The sequence below is a fragment of the Sus scrofa genome, chromosome 7, assembly GCF_000003025.6.
Source record: "Sus scrofa isolate TJ Tabasco breed Duroc chromosome 7, Sscrofa11.1, whole genome shotgun sequence".
Lineage (NCBI taxonomy): Eukaryota > Metazoa > Chordata > Mammalia > Artiodactyla > Suidae > Sus > Sus scrofa.
This window is the reverse complement of record NC_010449.5, coordinates 68,174,034-68,193,020: the sequence shown is the minus strand read 5'-3', so window position 1 is coordinate 68,193,020 and position 18,987 is coordinate 68,174,034. Positions and strand designations below refer to the sequence as shown.

The 18,987-nt window shown below is 38.1% G+C and overlaps 1 protein-coding gene across 1 annotated transcript in view; it reads right to left on the bottom strand.

Moving 5' to 3' along the window:
- The window catches only part of HEATR5A (HEAT repeat containing 5A), a 115,491-nt gene that overhangs the window by 66,067 nt on the left and 30,437 nt on the right, over positions 1-18,987 (bottom strand). Inside the window, 8 exon segments of the mRNA XM_021099894.1 lie at positions 1,029-1,128; positions 3,028-3,180; positions 7,504-7,615; positions 10,079-10,329; positions 12,305-12,460; positions 13,330-13,374; positions 13,377-13,584; positions 16,817-16,977. Coding sequence (XP_020955553.1) covers positions 1,029-1,128; positions 3,028-3,180; positions 7,504-7,615; positions 10,079-10,329; positions 12,305-12,460; positions 13,330-13,374; positions 13,377-13,584; positions 16,817-16,977 — 1,186 coding nt within the window.

Sequence of the window (18,987 nt, the reverse complement as noted above, 5' to 3'; positions counted from 1 at the left end):
GAGGTTTTATTGGAACATAGCTGTATTCATTCATTTACAAATTTGCTATGACTGATTTTAAGCAACAAAGTTGAGTAGGTGCAACAAAGACTGGGCCAAAAAGCCTAAAACATTTACTCTCTGGCCCTTTATAGCAAACCTTCATTAACCTCTGAGCTAGTTGTGCTGAATTAACAGGTTTTCACTTATTATTATGCTTTTCTTTTTTCCTTTTTAGGGCTACACCTGCAGCATATGGAAGTTTCCAGGCTAGGGGTCCAACTGGAGCTGCCTATGCGACAGCTACAGCAACCCCAGGTCCAAGCTGCGCCTTCAACTTACACCACAGCTCACAGCAACACCAGCTCCTTAACCACTGAGCAGGGCCAGGGATCGAACCTGCATTGTCATGGATACTAGTCAGGTTCACTACCACAGAGCCATGATGGAACTCCTACAGAACGTCCTTTAGAAGCCATAATCTTAATTATATTTTTCTGCATATTTAAAATGTTACATCATTAAATTTTTTTAAAACACTTTCTCTAAACTATACATTTTATTTGGGAAATTATAAGTGACCATGACATACACTGGATTTAAAAAACAGTTTTATCATATATATATGATATATATGTATCATATATATAGATATATGTCAAACATATGAAAAACATAACAAAAAACTGAAATTGTTCACAAGCAGCTGGTTCTTAATGAACATAGAAGAGCACTAAAACCAATAAAATGCGTACCTGAAAAGGTTAACAGGCTTAATATTTAATTTCTTGGTTAAATCTGACTATATGGAAGATACATTATTGACCAAATAACTTTCCTTCCCTCTTAATATGTATTTTTCTTTCAAGATCCTAGCCTAAAAAAAAAAAAAGAATCATGTAACTAAATGTTTGCCTTCCTCTGCAAATGAAAAAATCATTCACCAACCACAGAAACTTGGCCTTATTAATGTACTTAATAAGATATTAATCAGAAAGTAACTGACTGCTATTAAAAATCTTTATCAAATCTAAATAGCAGATCCTTACTGAGTTAACAAATCCACAGCGCAAGGAAGTGGTGGAAGAAGATGCTGAATTACTTCCTCAGTAAGGAGATCACCACAGTGGGAAACAAAGCTCTTGACAGCTGAAAAATAGAACATATTTTACTTGGCAGAATGTCATGAACCATGAAAAAAAGCATTCAATTATGGTATAGCATTTTCGTTTCTATTAGAGGAATAAAGAAATGTGATAAAACAAACAAAAATCTTGAAATTCTAGTATAAAAAGGAAGCTAGTGTTTTTACCTCCAATCAAAAAAAAAAAAAAAAAAAAAAAAATAAACAAAAAAACCAAGAACAAGGAAGTTCCCACTATGGTGCACTGGGTTAAAAAATCTGATTGTACATCTCCTCAGAAAAGAAAATCATGGACTTGGAGAAAAACTTGTGGCTGCCTGATGGGAGGGGGAGGGAGTGGGAGGGATCGGGAGCTTGGACTTATCAGACACAACTTAGACTAGATTTACAAGGAGATCCTGCTGAATAGCATTGAGAACTTTGTCTAGATATTCCTGTTGCAACAGAACAAAGGGTGGGGGAAAAATGTAATTGTAATATATACATGTAAGGATAACCTGATCCCCTTGCTGTACAGTGGGAAAATTAAAAAAATTTAAATAAAAAAAAAATCTGATTGTAGTTGCTCAGGCAGCTGCAGCGGCACAAGTTTGATTCCCCACCAAACACAGTGGGTTAAGGTTCCAGCCTTGCCACAGCTGTGGCGTATGTTGCAGCTGCGGCTCAGATTCAGTCGCTGGCCTGGGAACTTTCATATGCCGCAGGTACAGCCACAAAACAAAAACAAAACTTCCTAGAACTATTAAGAGACCAACAACGAAGTTAACAAATGCTGCTTTCCTGGGGTTTTAGTTGGCCCTTGAGCTCAGAAGTAGAAGCTTGGACGTTCAAGTTTGCCAGTTTTACATTAGTTCTGAGGAACCAGGCTGATTTTTGAGTCAGCATGTTAGGGTCTATAGGTGTTACTGGAACCAAAGAAGTTTTTTCTTTTGTTTTGCCACGCCCACGGCATGTGGAAGTTCTTAGGCCAGGGATGAAACCTGTGCCATAGCAGTGACCCGAGCTGCTGAAGTAACACCACTGGATCCTTAATCCACTGAGCCATAAGAGAACTCCAAAACTTACCCCCTACAAAAGTTTTTTGTTTTTTTGTTTCTTTTTTTTTTTTTCATTTTGGCCCTCCTAGGCCAGGCATCAGATCCAAGCTGCATTCACGATCTAAGCTGCACCTGTGGCACTGCTGGATCCTTAACCCACTGTGACAGGCTGGATGTCAAACCTGTGACCCAGCACTCCCAAGATGCTGCCAATCCCATTGTGCCAGAGCAGGAACTCCAAACATTTTTATAAGTTATTTCATATGTAGAATAAAGTTAGACTATATTTTAAAGTTAGACTTAGTTTCAAGGAAGCATGGATTTTGGTTTTGCTTCTTTAATCATTTCATTTTTACTTTTAAATTTGTTATTCTTTTTTAAGAGTGAAAATGCCATGAATAAACAACCAAAATCAATGCTTCAATGCTTCCATGTCTTATCAGGGATCCCATACTTCCTTAGTTCAAATTTCCATGGTGGATACTATTTTTAATGGTCTATGTGTTACAGAAGGGCACAACTTTCATACATAAAAAATTAATGGAAACCATGTTTAACCAATGCTAACTAAAGTCAGCCCTAGTATTTCTAAAAAGAGCAATGAATGCCTCCTTAACACAAAGCGATCTTGACATTTCTCAACTGTATTGCACATAATTAAACATGCAACCTAAGGACAAGTACTCCTCAGTTTAGTTTATTACATCATACTTCTGTTATAATCATCATCTAATCAATTATGTTTAGTAACAAAAATCACCAGAAGCAGATTTTCCTCCTCAAACTTAAATAAAATCTAAAATATGTGTACAGTTAAAGGGCAGAACAGCCAATGGAAAGGGAGACAAAAGACTAAACTCAACCTACCAGAGAGAGCACCAGCTCGTCCTTCCAAGGTTACCTGCCATGTAAATGAATCTCCTCGGCTCTTTTCTGTCTCCAGGTCTTTAGGAGACACGGGAAAGACACACTTCCACAACAGCAGAACTCGAGCAAGATGATGACTGACAAATGCAGGACCTGTAATTTATTCAACTGTCACTTGTAAAAGAACCTAAAGTGGTTACTCTTTAAAAACCCTTCCCTCTTCAAACATATTTTAATCCACTATTGCTGGATTACTTTGTCCCTTCCGGTTCCAAAGAATGTACTATTGGATGAATGACTATCTAAAGGCACGGCAGTACAAAGAGGAAAAACAAGGAACTAACAGGAAAACTATGGGCTCTAGTGTCAGTTCTTCCACTATTCTCGGGACCTCTGTGAGCTTCAATTTCTTTGAACCATAACATGAAGCCAGAACCACCTGTACTGCTTGTCTCCAAGGGTTTTATCAGATCCAAATGATGAGATACACTTTAAAGTAGCCTGAAAAACTAATGTACCCCATAAATACAAGGTACTACTGTATTGGTAACAAACAACATTGTATCCTGAGAGTAATTCCGACTTGTTCCAGGCCAAAATTCAGATCTGAATGGAATATATATATCTACATGTATACCTATAGATATAGATATATATACACATGTATTTTTTTAAAATTTCAGAGGAACAACATTGGTGAACTAAATAATTAAACCCAATAAGAAAAGGTAATATAGGAGTTCCCGTCATGGCGCAGTGCAAGCGAATCCCACTAGGAACCATGAGGTTGTAGGTTCGATCCTCAGCCTTTCTCAGTGGGTTAAGGATCCTGCGTTGCTGTGGCTTTGGTGTAGGCTGGCAGATGCAGCTTTGATTAGACCCCTAGCCTGGGAACCTCCATATGCCACAGATGAGGCCCTAAAAAGCAAAAAGAAAAAAAAGTAATATACAATGAGTTTTTTATAGTTGTCCCTTGGTATCATGGGGGATTGATTCTAGGACTCCTGCAGATATCAAAACCCAAGGATGCTTTGGTCCCTTATATCAAGTGGCATAGTATAATTTGTCTGCCGTACCTGTTGATTCTCAAGCCATGGATATAGAGAGCCAACTGTTTGTATTTCACAGAACATAGCATTATCAGTTAAGAAAAAAGAACTAAGATGTATCAAAACAGCTTTTTTCCCCAAGTAACTTCTGTAAAATCCTCAGGTTTTCTTAAAATTCTCCTGTGAGTACTCCCTACTTCATATATCCCCATTTTGTGCTGACTGCATGCTTTTCTTGAGCAGCATGGAAGCACCGCACAAAACTATACTGGGCTCTGAAAGGAGACCTCCTAGGTTAACATCTTGGCTCCATCCACTTAGTAGCCATGTGAACTGGGAAACACTATTTAACCTTTTTGTGCCTCTATTTCCTCATTTATAAATGGGGGAAAATAGTATTTACCTCCCTGGACAGTTTCTGAGGCTTATATGAGTTTATATATAATGCTCCCTCCTTGAAAAGCACTTACCTATCTGACATTATACAATTACCATTCAAAAATCACTTTATTTGCATACAAAAAGGTGAGCATACTGGCAAAATAAAAGGGCAACCGCAAGCCAATTTTTTTAATGCATGCACTTACGTACATAAAAAAAAAAAAAATAACTTCTTCATTTTTCTCATGCCTTGCTTTATAGGAAGAGGCTCTAGGTTAATCCCTACAGCAAAATAGGCCTAATTCAACTCTCCTTGCTCACTACTGTTTTTGATCAAGTAGTACTAAAAACACCCTAGAACTGGAATAAAATAAGGAAATTGGAGTAAGGCAATGCATGCACACATGTGTGCACACACAGGCACTTACATACAATAGGCTGTGGTAACAGAGAAAAATCTGAATGCAAAATTTAGTCAGACACAAAAAACTAAGTATGGAGTCACTGGGAATACCCATAGCTGACAAGATGTTCACAAACACTTGCCATTGTACCCTTAATATATCTTACTAACTCCACAGGAAACAGTATAGCATTTCTTTCCTAGAGAGGTATCAATATAACTTATTTCAGAAACATATATAAACTAAGTTAATAAAAATGAGTTTGCAGTAATTACGAAGTTAGGGCATAAACAAGAGTTTGTTCACACCAGGCATATACTGGATCTAACAAAACCCAGACATACTTTATGAGCAACCCACAGACAGGTAAGACATACAGACATCTACAAGTGACTCAAAGGTGGTTGTGTCTGGCATCAAATAAACTAGGAAGTGGAGCAGAAAAGGTTTAAAAATGTTGGAGCTCACATTTCAGGAATGAACTTAATCTGTTCTCATAGAGTTTACATTAGTTCTGAATGATGAATATAGTAAAATGATGAAAATTGTAAATGGCTGAAGGAAATATTGAAAATGAAAAAGAGGTGTTCAGATTGCCAAGCAAAAATTAATAAAGCAAATTTAAATTCAATTTCCCACAAAATATAATTGGAGCTACCTGGAGAAATGACTGGTTGCAAGCCTAGGGCAGAGAGATATGATGTAAAAGCTGGGACATCTTGTCGTGCCAAAAATGAAGACGTTATTAAAGACTAGGTTCACATTAGAAAGACAGAAAAATCAACTAGAAAGGGGTCTCAGTGAGTAAAGATGAGACAGTTTGAGAAGCAAAGAAATAATGACCGCAATGGACTGAAACATATAAATATATAAAAATCTCTGAGTTTAAAACGATATTTAAAAGCAAAGTCTCACTGATTCCCTTTAAAAGTTACCAGGATACTAATAACACATTCTAAAAACTGATAATAGAGAATAACGCATTTTTAAAAAGCTCAAGAAAACATAGTAATTAAATAAACACTGATTTTTTTATCCTCTTTGGAATGCTAAATATGAATATGCATTAAAATATGATGTGCTCCTCTCTTTGATAAAGGAGAAAGGATCTCTTGTCTTCTTCCAATGGAATTATCCTCCTCTGAAAGCTTTCGTTCATTAAAATATTGCAGTTATTTAGTAGTTTATTTTTCCCTGTAATTAACCATGAATATCAATATCACAGGCATGAAATACCTAGCCAGAAGCAAATAAAAGCTTGACTACATTATCCCCATTGCACTGCGAACTCATGACTTATGCCAGAGGACAACAAACACTTTCTATAAAGATCTAGACAGTAAATACCTTTAGCTTTGAAGGTGATACTGTCTCCATTGCAATTACTCAATTCTGCCACTGCTGTGCCTAAAGGCTACAGACTATATGTAAACAAATAAATGACTGTGGTTGTGCTCTAGTAAGAAGTATTTCTGCACATTAAAAACTGACTTTCATATAATCTTCATGTATCACAATTTTTTTAAAAAACCATTAAAAACATAAAAACCATTTTTAGTTCACAGGCTCTATAAAACAGGCAGCAAGCCAGATTTGGCTCATAGGCTGAACCCTGATCTAGTTTGATATATCTTTTTAATTATCTAAAAACATTTCTTAAAGTGACCCTTTATTTATGATTACTTATTTTAATTAAGCTCCTTTGAGATCAGATTACTTCAGAGGTGCAAAATGATTTACGGTCAAATCCATCTATGTATCTTAGCAATAAATCATACAACTATAAAAAAAGAGAGACTTAAAAGCATAGCTTTAGGAGTTCCGATTGTGGCTCAGCGGTAATGAATCTAACTGGTATCCATGAGGATGCGGGTTTGATTCCTGGCCTCTCTCAGTAGGTTAAGGATCTGGCATTGCTGTGAAGTGAGGTGTAGGTTGCAGACACAGTTCAGATCTGGTATTGCTGGTGGCTGTGGTGTAGGCCAGCAGCTGCAGCTCTGACTCGATCCCTAGTCTAGGAACTTCCATGTGCTGCAAGTGCAGCCCTAAAAAGCAAAAAAACCCAAAAAACAGAAAAATGAAAAGAAAAAAGAAAAAAGTATAGCTTTAATAAAGTAATAAAGTTGTGTTTTAAAGTTACAGGATGTAAATATAACAGTCACGATCATAAAATAATTTATTTTTAATAAATATAATTTAAATGTGCCCTATCCCCTTCAATGTAACTACCTTATTAGTGTCATCAATTCTCAGAACAATTAAAGAACTGGATTCATGGGCTATCATATGTTCTCTTGCCTTATATTGTGGAAATTTTTTTTTTCTGAAGATAGATGTGAACGATTTTTGGAGAAGCAGAGTCATTACGAGTGAAGTCTCAGACGTGATCAAGTTGGCTTATCCCACTTAGGGATAAGCTGGTCTTGAAGAGAATTTCAAATAAGGAGAATTGAAAATGTTTTGAGGAATGAAGTAAATAAGTACATGTCTTTCTAAGGTGACTGCTAGGAGAAATATGTTTATGTGGATACTTAAATTCTGGTATATATTAAGTTGGTCTTATCAAATCATACACTAGAATATTTATATTCATAAAACCCATACTAGTTTGTAGTTATGTAAACTCTCCATAAGACTATTACCTAACGTCATCAGTGCAGCAATCAACAACCATCCAGCTTGTGTGCGCTGAGCTGAAAGGCGACTGTTCTGAGCAGCAGAACACAGCAAATCCTCTGCTAATGTCATAATAATCTATTTACGTATAGAAGAACAGGTAAAAAAAAGTATATTAGTTTACAGGTTACTAGACAAATAACAGCAGCTAATAATAATCTTTTGAAAAAAATCTCCATCCATGTAGACTGTATCATAAGACAATGTCATAGAGGAAACTAAAAAATGTAAAGTTTTCGAGGATAAATACTGGTATATTAAGTTGTACAAAGAACCTGTATAATTCTTTGTAGAGCATATGTGACAATACTATACAACTACTCAAATTTAGGTGTATAAAATTTAAATTGAGTTTTAAGCAACCGTCTTCTTAGATATACAATTACCAGAGAAAGTTTCATTTCTGGAATCTCCCCCTTTAAAATTCTGCACACTACTTTGATATCCGAGAGGCTGATAATAACCTTTCCACAGGCAGTATACCATAGAACCATAGTTAAAAGCAGTCAAGAGTTTCACAATAAAGGAGTTTCACAGTAGACTGGGATTAATTAAAACATTCTATTTTAAAATTCTATGAAATAAGTGTCCTAAAACAAGAGAGGAAAAACAAGACATTTCACATTTATGGATAATGCATGCTTAGAGAGTACAAAGGCCAGAGGCATCTAACATGTCTGAAAAAACATCTCTATAACCAGTCACTTCTAGAAAAGCAGCAAATATATTATGATTTGGCACATCTTTTCTAAAGAGAAGGCTAGCATATTTTTAAACAACACTAAGGACTACTTACAGCCTCTAGTCAATGGGTGGCATTCAAAAAGAGTGGGGACAAAACAAACCAATCCTGTCTAAATTAATAAGATCTGAGCACATTAAATTAGATTAAATTAAATACATGCAATGACAACTCTTTGCTTGGCAAGATGTGATGGGTTAGTTTAGAATATAACTAAAATAACAAATTCAAACTGAATAATATCACCTCTTGAAGCCATCAGTCCCCTTATTCCAATGGCAATGGCAATACTCAAAATACTTTAAGAAATTTTGAAGTAATGGTGTATTTTTTTGCAAAGTCTAAATTGCAGAGGATATACTGTAATACCTACTACTGATGATGCAGAGTGAAAATAAAAAAGGAAAGGAACAATGGTAATTTGTTTTTTAAAAAATTATTGTATGTACATGATTATGAGGGGTATCACTGTAAAACAATATTCTCTGACAATTTACAATTCCTATTCAAAAAGAAACAAAACTCCCACACCATGCTTTGCCTATTTTTGCATTTTATACTTCATTAGAAAAAACACAGAACTTCTTTAGTTCTCTTCAAAACTCTTTGTACACTGAATCTACATTATTTATTTACTAAGTTCTGTATCATTTATCTCCTTGAAAGTGCTACATTCAAAAGCCGTATTTTTCAGAATCAATGCAATTTATTATCATTATGATGAACTCATGGTGTTTTATGTATTTATTCTGATTCAATCCACTACTGTCATTTTTTTTTTTTTGGGGGATGCACACATTATCCTACCTTTGATCAGAGGGAAAGCCTAAAGCTATCTCCTATATCCTTTTAAAATGAACACTCTGATAATTTCCTTGTTGTCTGGCATGACAAGATATTCCAGGCTTATACTTTACTGCCCCAGATCTAAAACTAGCATTTCTTCCAAGGACTGCTGATCCCTTTTGGCTGGAAATGATATTTAGAGCCAAAATGTGGGCATGAGTTTTCCTTGCATGTCTGGACAAAGTGAAATAAAATTACAAGTTCATACTGATAGTTTCTACTTAAATTTAATAATATAGGGTTTTTACTCTTTTTTTTTTTTTTTTCTCTTTTGGCTGCCCTGCAGCACACGGAGTTCCCAAGCCAGGGTTCGGATCCAAGCCTCAGTGGAACCCATGCCAGATCCTTTAACCCAATGTGCTGGGCCAGGGATCAAACCTACATCCTGGCACTACAGACACTGCTGATCCTGCTGTACCACAGTAAGAACTCCTTTCTCCATTTTCTTGATTCTACAGTTGTAGCTCTTGTTTATAGGGAAAATTTTGGTTCTTAAGAACATTAATTTATCTATATCACCTTACTAGGTATATATAACTAAGTCCAAAATAATATTACCAAGAATATCACTAACTATAAAATTTCTTAATGAAATTTAAAGATTTCCTTTGAAGCTCTAGTTGTCCTTTACAATGCAATCTTAAAATGCACTTTTATGGCAGAGCTGAATAAATGGAGAAAAAAAGCCTTCAAGAACAAAAATCTATTACTAACTGGAGGTATTTCTAACAAAGAGCACAGAAAGCAACTGTTTAAGTGTGGATATGACATTTTTAACCATCTCTTCATTTTTCACAATAATTATGTGATGATATTTAACACTTAAGTAGTAGTATAGCTGATAGGTCAGAAATTTGTTCTGCCTAGTTCTCACTGGGTACTACATAGGAAGATAGGTGTTTTTGGGAAAAACTTGAACTGTCACTCTCATATGTAAAGAATGAAATCATTACCTTGCCCTTTCCATGAGGAATTCCCAAAGGACAATGTTTCACTGCTCCCAGCAGAGCTGCCACAGCAAAACTAAAACCAGTAACTGCTTCAGGTGAAGACCTAAGAATAGTAAGCTTTTCAAGGCAACGGTCTAAGAGAGGTGTCAGGTAGGAAGGTAGTGCCACAGCAATGCAGTGGAGACACCATGCGGCTGCTAGTCGAACAGAAACGCTAGGATGAAGAGTAACTGAAACGACACTGTCAAGGATCCCTGGAAGGACAGAATAAACAAACAATGACTCAGCTACTCAAATAAAACTCAGCCATCAAATAGTTGAAAAAGTAAGTAGCTACATGGATATGAAATATATCACCTTTATCAATAGCCAAATCAAGATAAAAAAATTAAGTGACACATAATTATAATCTTTTGTACCCAAGAATTATTTCTATTAATATAGCTCATGTAGGAGTTCCTGTCCTGGATCAGCAGTTAACAAACCCAACCAGCATCCAAGAGGACGTGGGTTCGATTCCTGGGCATGCTCAGTGGGTTAAGGATCTGGCCTTGCTGTGAGCTGTGGTGTAGGTCACAGACATGGCTCAGATTCTGCATTGCTGTGGCTCTGGCATAGGGTGGCGGCTACAGCTCCAACTGTACCCCTAGCCTGGGAACCTCCATATGCTGTGGGTGTGGCCCTAAAAAAACAAATACATATATCTATATATCTATATCTATATGTATCATGTAAACTGCCTTAAGTCAGTACACAAAGGAAAAATTTTATTTTCTAAGTCATGTTCTGCTTACTTTATCTTGAAATCATTAATTTGAAATTAAAAATTATTCATAAATAACAAAAACATCAGGAGAAGAAACATCACATCTTACTCCATCCTCTTCTTCTAAATCCTTTCTGGCGCATTTATTTACTATTAGTTACCCTCTCTATCTACCATATTGCTCTTATTTGAAAACCAAATGTTGAACAAAATCAAGGCTTCACTGGGTATCCAGTGGGCTACTAAACCACTCTGAAGACAGTGGAGTGCCACTACCAGTAAGAAAAAAGTCTACATTTGCTATAATTCAGTATATACTTTCATCAAAATATGTAAGAGTTCATATCCACTGCTACTTAAATAACATGTCCTCGGTTAAATACCTTACAAACCAAATCTAATGTAAGCTTCAGTCAGCATGAATAGTCTATCACAGTCAAAGGACAAAAGCCACTAAAAATGATTTTTAAAAGGAATTAAATAAGCCTGTCATAAAAGGCCACATGCTGTATGATTCCATTTATATTAAATCTCACCCAAAACAGGCAAATCCACAGGGACAGAAAACAGATTAATGATTATCAGGGCTTGGAAGAGGGCAAATGGGAAATGACTGCGAAGGGGTGTAGGACATCTTTGTGGGGTGATGAAAACATTCCAGAATTAGATAGTGGTGGTGTTTGCACAACTCTGAATATATCAAAACCCCTGAATGGTTTACTTTAAAAGGGTGAACTTTATGGTATATGAATTATCTCTCCAAATGATTAAATATCTTTCAAAGCAAGAAGAGACTGCCTGAAAAGACCTTAGAGGAAGTAAATTATGTGTACCATACAGAAACTAATACTTTCACTGCAAATGAGAGACAAGAGTTTGGCTTTTTGTCTGTTTTTCCACTTTTTTTTTTTTTTTTTTTTTGTCTTTTGTCTTTTTTTTGTTGTTGTTGTTGTTGCTATTTCTTGGGCCGCTCCCACGGCATATGGAGGTTCCCAGGCTAGGGGTTGAATCGGAGCTGTAGCCACCGGCCTACGCCAGAGCACAGCAACGCGGGATCCGAGCCTCGTCTGCAACCTACACCACAGCTCACGGCAACGCCGGATCGTTAACCCACTGAGCAAGGGCAGGGACCGAACCCGCAACCTCATGGTTCCTAGTCGGATTCGTTAACCACTGCACCACGACGGGAACTCCTGTTTTTCCACTTATCTTAAAATCCCCAAAAAGGAGGTGATGGGCAGAGAGAGACTTAGAGCACAAACTTTAGTTACAAAAGCAAAAACATCAAATATATACATATTTTAAATAATCATGATTATATATATTTTATAAAACACCTCTAATACATCCTTAGTGGAATCTATAATAACTGAGCTATATAACGGAGCTTCCTTCCTTGGAGAAAAGTTGTCTAAAGTAAAAGTAAAAACAAATTATTCACACTAGCCACAAACAACAGATACCTGCACTTGAATCCTGTAACAAAGGTGCAGCTGTGGTGCCGAGACTGTATATGAGATTTCCAAGTTCTTGTAAAGCACATACCAGCATATGCTGGCTGGCTGCTATGTCTGTGGAGCCAAGCCGGGTTTCCAAATTACTGTCACTCATTACAGCATCTGATAGAAGTATAAAATTAACAAGGTATCATTGTCTTAATAAAATATAAGGGATAGGTATTAACAGAAATGTATAAAGGTAAAAATTAATACTTCCAAGTGATATACATGAAACCTTTGAGGCAGTAACCAAAATACTAAAATGGGGACTTGCTAGGAGTTCCCTTTGTGGCTCAGCAGTTAACAAACCCAACTAGGATTAAGGAGGATGAAGATCTGATCCCTGGCCTTGCTCAGTGGGTTAAGGATCCAGCATTGCCGTGTGCTATGGTGTAGGTTGCAGAAGCAGCTTCATTCCCACATCGCTGTGGCTGTGGCATAGGCTGGCAACTACGGTTCCAATTCTTAGCCTGGGAACTTCCATATGCCATGGGAGTAGCCCTAAAAAGAGAAAAAAAATAGAAAAATTAAAAAAAAAAAAAAAAAAAGGCACTTGCATCCATAGAGAATTCAACCAATTTAGTTCAAGCAACCTGATCCTAGATCTCTTACTATACTTTTAGCAAGCAGCATTGAAAGGGAGAACTCATGGAAATTCCAATTTTATCTATACTCAAACAAGGTGGACTTAGAACAAGAACTGAGATGAACTAATTGTTCCAAAGATAATTTATTTTAACTTCTGTAGGAAGATTATGAATTCTGAGGAACTATTAGCCACCAGCCTTTAAGATCTGTACCAATATTTAATGGTTATTACCAAGTTACATAATTTATGTCTCATCTGTATATAGACTGCTTTTCTCTGAAACAATGGACCTGCATTATAAGAGTGTTTTTTGTATTAATATAGTAATATACCAGTCCGGCTTTTCCAAGGGGACAATTTTTTAGCACTGTTAAAACAAACTGTCTTAGTAAATCCATACCCACAACTTTCTTTAACTTCCAGATAGCCTGGCATATATCTTGGCAGCGGCAATTTGAGCCTTTTCTCCAAGAAGGCCTCCTACAGTAGCTCGAAGGATAAATGAAACACAACGGCGACTGCAGACAGCGTCAATCTGAGTTTGGGTGGCCTTAGGGTGTGACTGGGATACCAGGCTTAAGATATGAGAAAGAAAGGCAGCAAAATTTTTTTCTAGCCATGCTCCTCCAAGTGTTGAAACAAATACCACGTAAGCCTAAAAGAGAAAGGAGTTTTATCTTCAAAATGAAACAATTTTAATTCTATATTAATGTTTTCTTATTGACAAAATACGTGCAGAATTTATTAATATTTCTTTTTATTCTTCCCTCATTCATATTGCAACTTAGCTATATAAATATAGTACTTTTTTTTTTTTTTTTGGTCTTTTCTCTTTTTAGGGCCACACCTGTGGCATATGGAGGTTCCCACGCTAGGGGCACAATCAGAGCTGTAGCCACCAACCTACGCCAGGGCCATAGCAACGTGGGATCTGAGCCACGTCTGTGACCTATACCAGAGCTCACAGCAACGCTGGATCCTTAATACATTGAGCGTGGCCAAGGATGGAACCTGCGTCCTCATGGATGACAGTCAGGTTCGTTAACCTCTGAGCCATGATGGGAACTCCCTATAGTACCCTTTTTTGTTCGTCAAGACAAAATGAAGTACACAGTCTTTCAAATGAGATTTCATTTATGATGTGTATTTTATTTTGGTCAGACAGCAAAGTTTCAGGATAGTCAGCATAGCTAGATAATATGTAAAATGTACCTATGACTTATCTGAACAAAGCATTCAATCCTTTAACATTCTGAACAAGAAAACCCATATCAAACATACAAACACAATGTAAAAATTAACTATGTTCTAATACGTAACTCTAAGGGAAATTCAATTCTAGAAAATTGGAAAACAAGATTAATAGTGACCAATCATTGCTCTTTATTTTCATGAATGTTAATGTCCAGGGATGGGGATGGTATTCTCTTTCTCTCTCTTTTTTTTTTTTGTCTTTTTTGTCTTTTGTTGTTGTTGCTATTTCTTGGGCCGCTCCCGCAGCATATGGAGGTTCCCAGGCCAGGGGTTGAATCGGAGCTGTAGCCACCGGCCTACGCCAGAGCCACAGCAACGCGGGATCCGAGCCGCGTCTGCAACCTACACCACAGCTCACGGCAACGCCGGATCGTTAACCCACTGAGCAAGGGCAGGGACCGAACCCGCAACCTCATGGTTCCTAGTCGGATTCATTAACCACTGCGCCTTAAGGTTTGCCTTATTCCAGAGATACAAAGACAGTAGTTTTCTCATGTACATTTTTTTTTTTTTTTTTTTTTTTGGTCTTTTTACCTTTTCTAGGGCCGCTCCTGTGGCACATGGAGATTCCCAGGCTAGGGGTCTAATCAGAGCTATGGCTGCCAGCCTCCTCCAGAGCCACAGCAATGCCAGATCCAAGCTGCATCGGCGACCTACACCACAGCTGACGGCAACGCCAGATCCTTAACCCACAGAGCGAGGCCAGGGATCGAACCCGAAACCTCATGGTTCCTAGTCAGATTCGTTAACCACTGAGCCACTACAAGAACTCCCCTCATGTAATATTTTTCAAAAACACAGAGTTTAGGACCTTTACGTCCAGTGGGTTAAGGATCCAACATTGTCTCTGCAGCAGTGTGGGTCTGATCCCTGGCCTGGCCCAGTGGTTTGGGGATCCTGTATTGCTTCAGTTTTGGTGTAGGATACAGCTATGGCTTAGATTGGATCCCCAGCCTGGGAGCTCCCATATACTGTGGATGGGGCCAAAAACAAAAATAAACACATAATTTATGGGATTCCCTTATGGAGCAGTGGGTTAAGAAAGCAGTGGTCACTGCAACAGCTTAGGTCACTGTTATGGTGCTGGTTTGACTCCTGGCCCAGGAACTTCCACATGCCACGAGGCAAAAAAACAAAAACAAAAACAAAAACAAAAAACACAACCCCCCCCAAACCCCACATAGTTTATAACTATGCTAAGACACTTTACATTCGTATTAAGTCTAATATCATACAGTATAAAACAATGAGTATATATGAGAATTTAAAAATACATGTTTGGGGAGTTCCCATTGCGGCTCAGTGGTTAACGAATCCGACTAGGAACCATGAGGTTGCAGGTTCAATCCCTGGCCTTGCTCAGTGGGTTAAGGATCCGGTGTTGCCGAGAGCTGTGGTGTAGGTTGCAGACTCGGCTCAGATCCCTTGTTCTGTGGCTCTAGCATAGGCCAGTGGCTACAGCTCCGATTTGACCCCTAGCCTGGGGACCTCCATATGCCACGGGAACGGCCCTAGAAATGGCAAAAAGACAATAAATAAATAAATAAATAAAAATACATGTTTGGGTGTTCTCTTGTGGTACAGCAGGTTAAGGCATTGTGGGGAGCCAGATGGTCTGCTTTGAGGGCAGTAAGAGAAGGTAGGATAAAATCTTTGGAAAAAAAAATAGGTTTGCTTTGATCTATGATGGAGTTTAGAAAACAAGATAAATCAAGGAAAGAATACAAAGATCGCTATCAAAGACCCTTTTCCCAGGGTTTACCTTTTTTTTTTTTTTTTGCTGCACCAGTGGCATGCTGAAGTTCCCAGGCCAGGGATCAAACCTTAACCACAGCAGTGACAACATCAGATTCTTAACCTGCTGAGTCACCAGGGAACTCCTAGGATTTAACTTTTTAAATTTGTTGAGAATCAAGAATTTGAGCATTTAAATAAATTACATGCTATAATCTTTATTTAGGAGTAGAAACCATATAAAATGGACATATAATATTGCCTGTGCAAATAACATGTACCCAATAGCTTAAATCTCAACTGTATAAGCACACATAAACACAATGGAAAACATGTTAAACCACAAGACACATGGAAGCCCAAGGTTTAGAAACAAGCAACAAAAATGTTTGCATTTCAAAAGAAATAAATGAAAATCTCCATGTTCCCGTCATGGCTGAGCGCAAACGAATGTGACTAATATCCATGAGGATGCAGGTTTGATCCCTGGCCTCTCTCAGTGGGTTAAGGATCCAGCATTGCCAGGAGCTGTGGTATAGGCCTCAGACTCGCCTCGGATCCCATGTTGCTGTGGTTGTGGTGTAGGCTACAGCTCTGATTTGACCCCTAGCCTGGGAACCTCCATATGCCTTGGGTGTGGCCCTAAAAAAATAAAGTCTCCCATTTTTATGAGCTGAAAACACACTGTGGGTAACAGACAATATAACTGACTTTGTTTAAACAAATTTTTCTTCCTTGTAATCTAGTTTAACAGTGTTTTGGCCTCACCAGTTCTATTTATAAATATGAAAGCACAAGTGATGACCTTGCACAGTATCACTTCTGCCTGGAGTTAGATACTAACACGTTCATTATAGGCCAGTGAGAATTACATTTAGATACTGATTTGTGATTCTAACCTGAGTAACTCCAACTCGAACATCCCTACTGACTGAACTGGTTCCTTTCAGCATATCTCCACTGGCTCGAAGAAATCCTGAACTCCCACGGAGAAACCCTGTTCCTAGTAAATCCAGAACTTCCTCCAGAGATACTCTGCGAATGCTCTGACGTGAGGCTGCTATAACAAAGAACAAAACAACACATGATTCGTATTTTACACACTGAATGGTAATGCATGATCTTGATTTGCATGGTCTTGACCAGCACGTTAAAAGAAACGGAAATAAACCAAAAATTTAAACAAGGCAAAATTTACAGGACATTGCACACATTTACACACACAGTCACACAAGGGTTCAGAGGACTTCTTAAAGTCTATGCCACTTTGAGATTATGCCCTACTGCTCTTCTGCCCACCAAGAAGTTAAAAGGCTAACAGTCTTCCGAAAAAGGGAAAACACAAACTGCCCTAGTTCTGCAAATTTTCTTGTGATACTAAAAAGACAAAATCATGATTTTCTTCCTTTTTTTTTTTGTCTTTTTAGGGACAAACTCGAGGGACATGGAGGTTCCCAGGCTAGGGGTCAAATTGGAGCTGCAGGTGCTGGCCTACGTCACAGACACAGCCACGCAGGATCTGAGCCACGTCTGTGACCTACACCACAGCTCACGGCAACACCAGATCCTTAACCCACTGAGAAAGGCCAGGGATCGAACCTGCTTCCTCACAGATACCAGTCAGATTCATCCTCTGAGTCAGGATGGGAACTCCCAATTTTATTTTTCTAAATGGTCTGTAACTTTTAATGAGACTTATATAAAGAAACCACCATGTCCTGTCTTTTAATAACTCTCAACAACAACTTTTGCTTATATCCTCAGTCCCTGAAGAAATCAAGTCTAAATATTACTAAAACTGCTCAGTCGGCCCATAGGCTGCAAAAATTAAGAGTCTAGTTAGAATGTTTTAAATCTGTCTTCAGTTTGACACAGCTTAGTTTCTTCCTGTCACTAGGGAATAAAGTCTCCTTTTTTTAAAAAAAGAGTCCATTTTCTTCCTTTCATTCTTCTCAAAAAGTGATGGTTATAACCTCTCACCCCTATTACAGACCTGAATCTTACATAGCAGAGAAATAAAATTCTGTTAAGTTATGAACAAAAAATCTACTCCTCAGTGTAAAGAGGAGATAACCTCCTGAAACAGATAAAAATCTATATTGGCACTTGGGAGAGAAACATTAGTGGATAATACAAAGTCCATGTCCTTGCGGATCATAAATTCTAGGAAGAAAAGACAATTACAAACCTAACAAATGACTAAGTATACAGTAAGCTAGACAGTGATAAAAGTCACGAAAAAATACAGCAGGTACCTTCTTTATGCCTAGTGAGTTCAACCAGAGCAATATGGACAGAACTGTGGAACACTCTAGTGGGAGACAGGCCATGCATGTGTGGGGAGAGAGCAGAGGACACAGGATTTTGTAGATCATTATAACAAAGGGATGAGTAAAGTAAGGTGCCAGCGGAGAATCTCGAGGAGAGAAGTGATATAGCTGTCACTATGCTTCTGTGCAAAGAGAAGACTACAGAGGAGGCAAACGTGGAAGGAAGGAAAACCATTAGGAGCAATTTAGTAATTCAAGCAAGAGATGATGGTGGCTCAGATCAAGGGAGTTACAATAAAGTCGAGTCTGGATACACATACACACACACACACACTTTAAGTTTTTTTTTTTTTCATTTTGTTTTGCGGGCTTTTTTTTTTTTTTGCTTTTCAGGGCCGTACCCATGGCACATGTAAGTTCTCAGGCTAGGGTTTGAATCAGAGCTATAGCTGCCAGCCTACACCACAGCCTACGCCAGAGCAATGCGGGATCTGAACCTATACCACAGTTCATGGCCATGCCATATCCTTAACCCACTGAGCAAGGCCAGGGATCAAACCTGAATCCTCACGGATCCTACAGGAGTTCCCATCGTGGCTCAGTGGTTAACGAATCCAATTAGGAACCATGAGGTTGCGGGTTCGATCACTGTCCTTGCTCAGTGGGTTAATGATCCAGCATTGCTGTGAGCTGTGGTGTAGGTTGCAGATGCAGCTCAGATCCCGAGTTGCTATGACTCTGGCATAAGCCGGTGGCTACAGCTCTGATTCAACCCCTAGACTGGGAACTCCATATGCCGC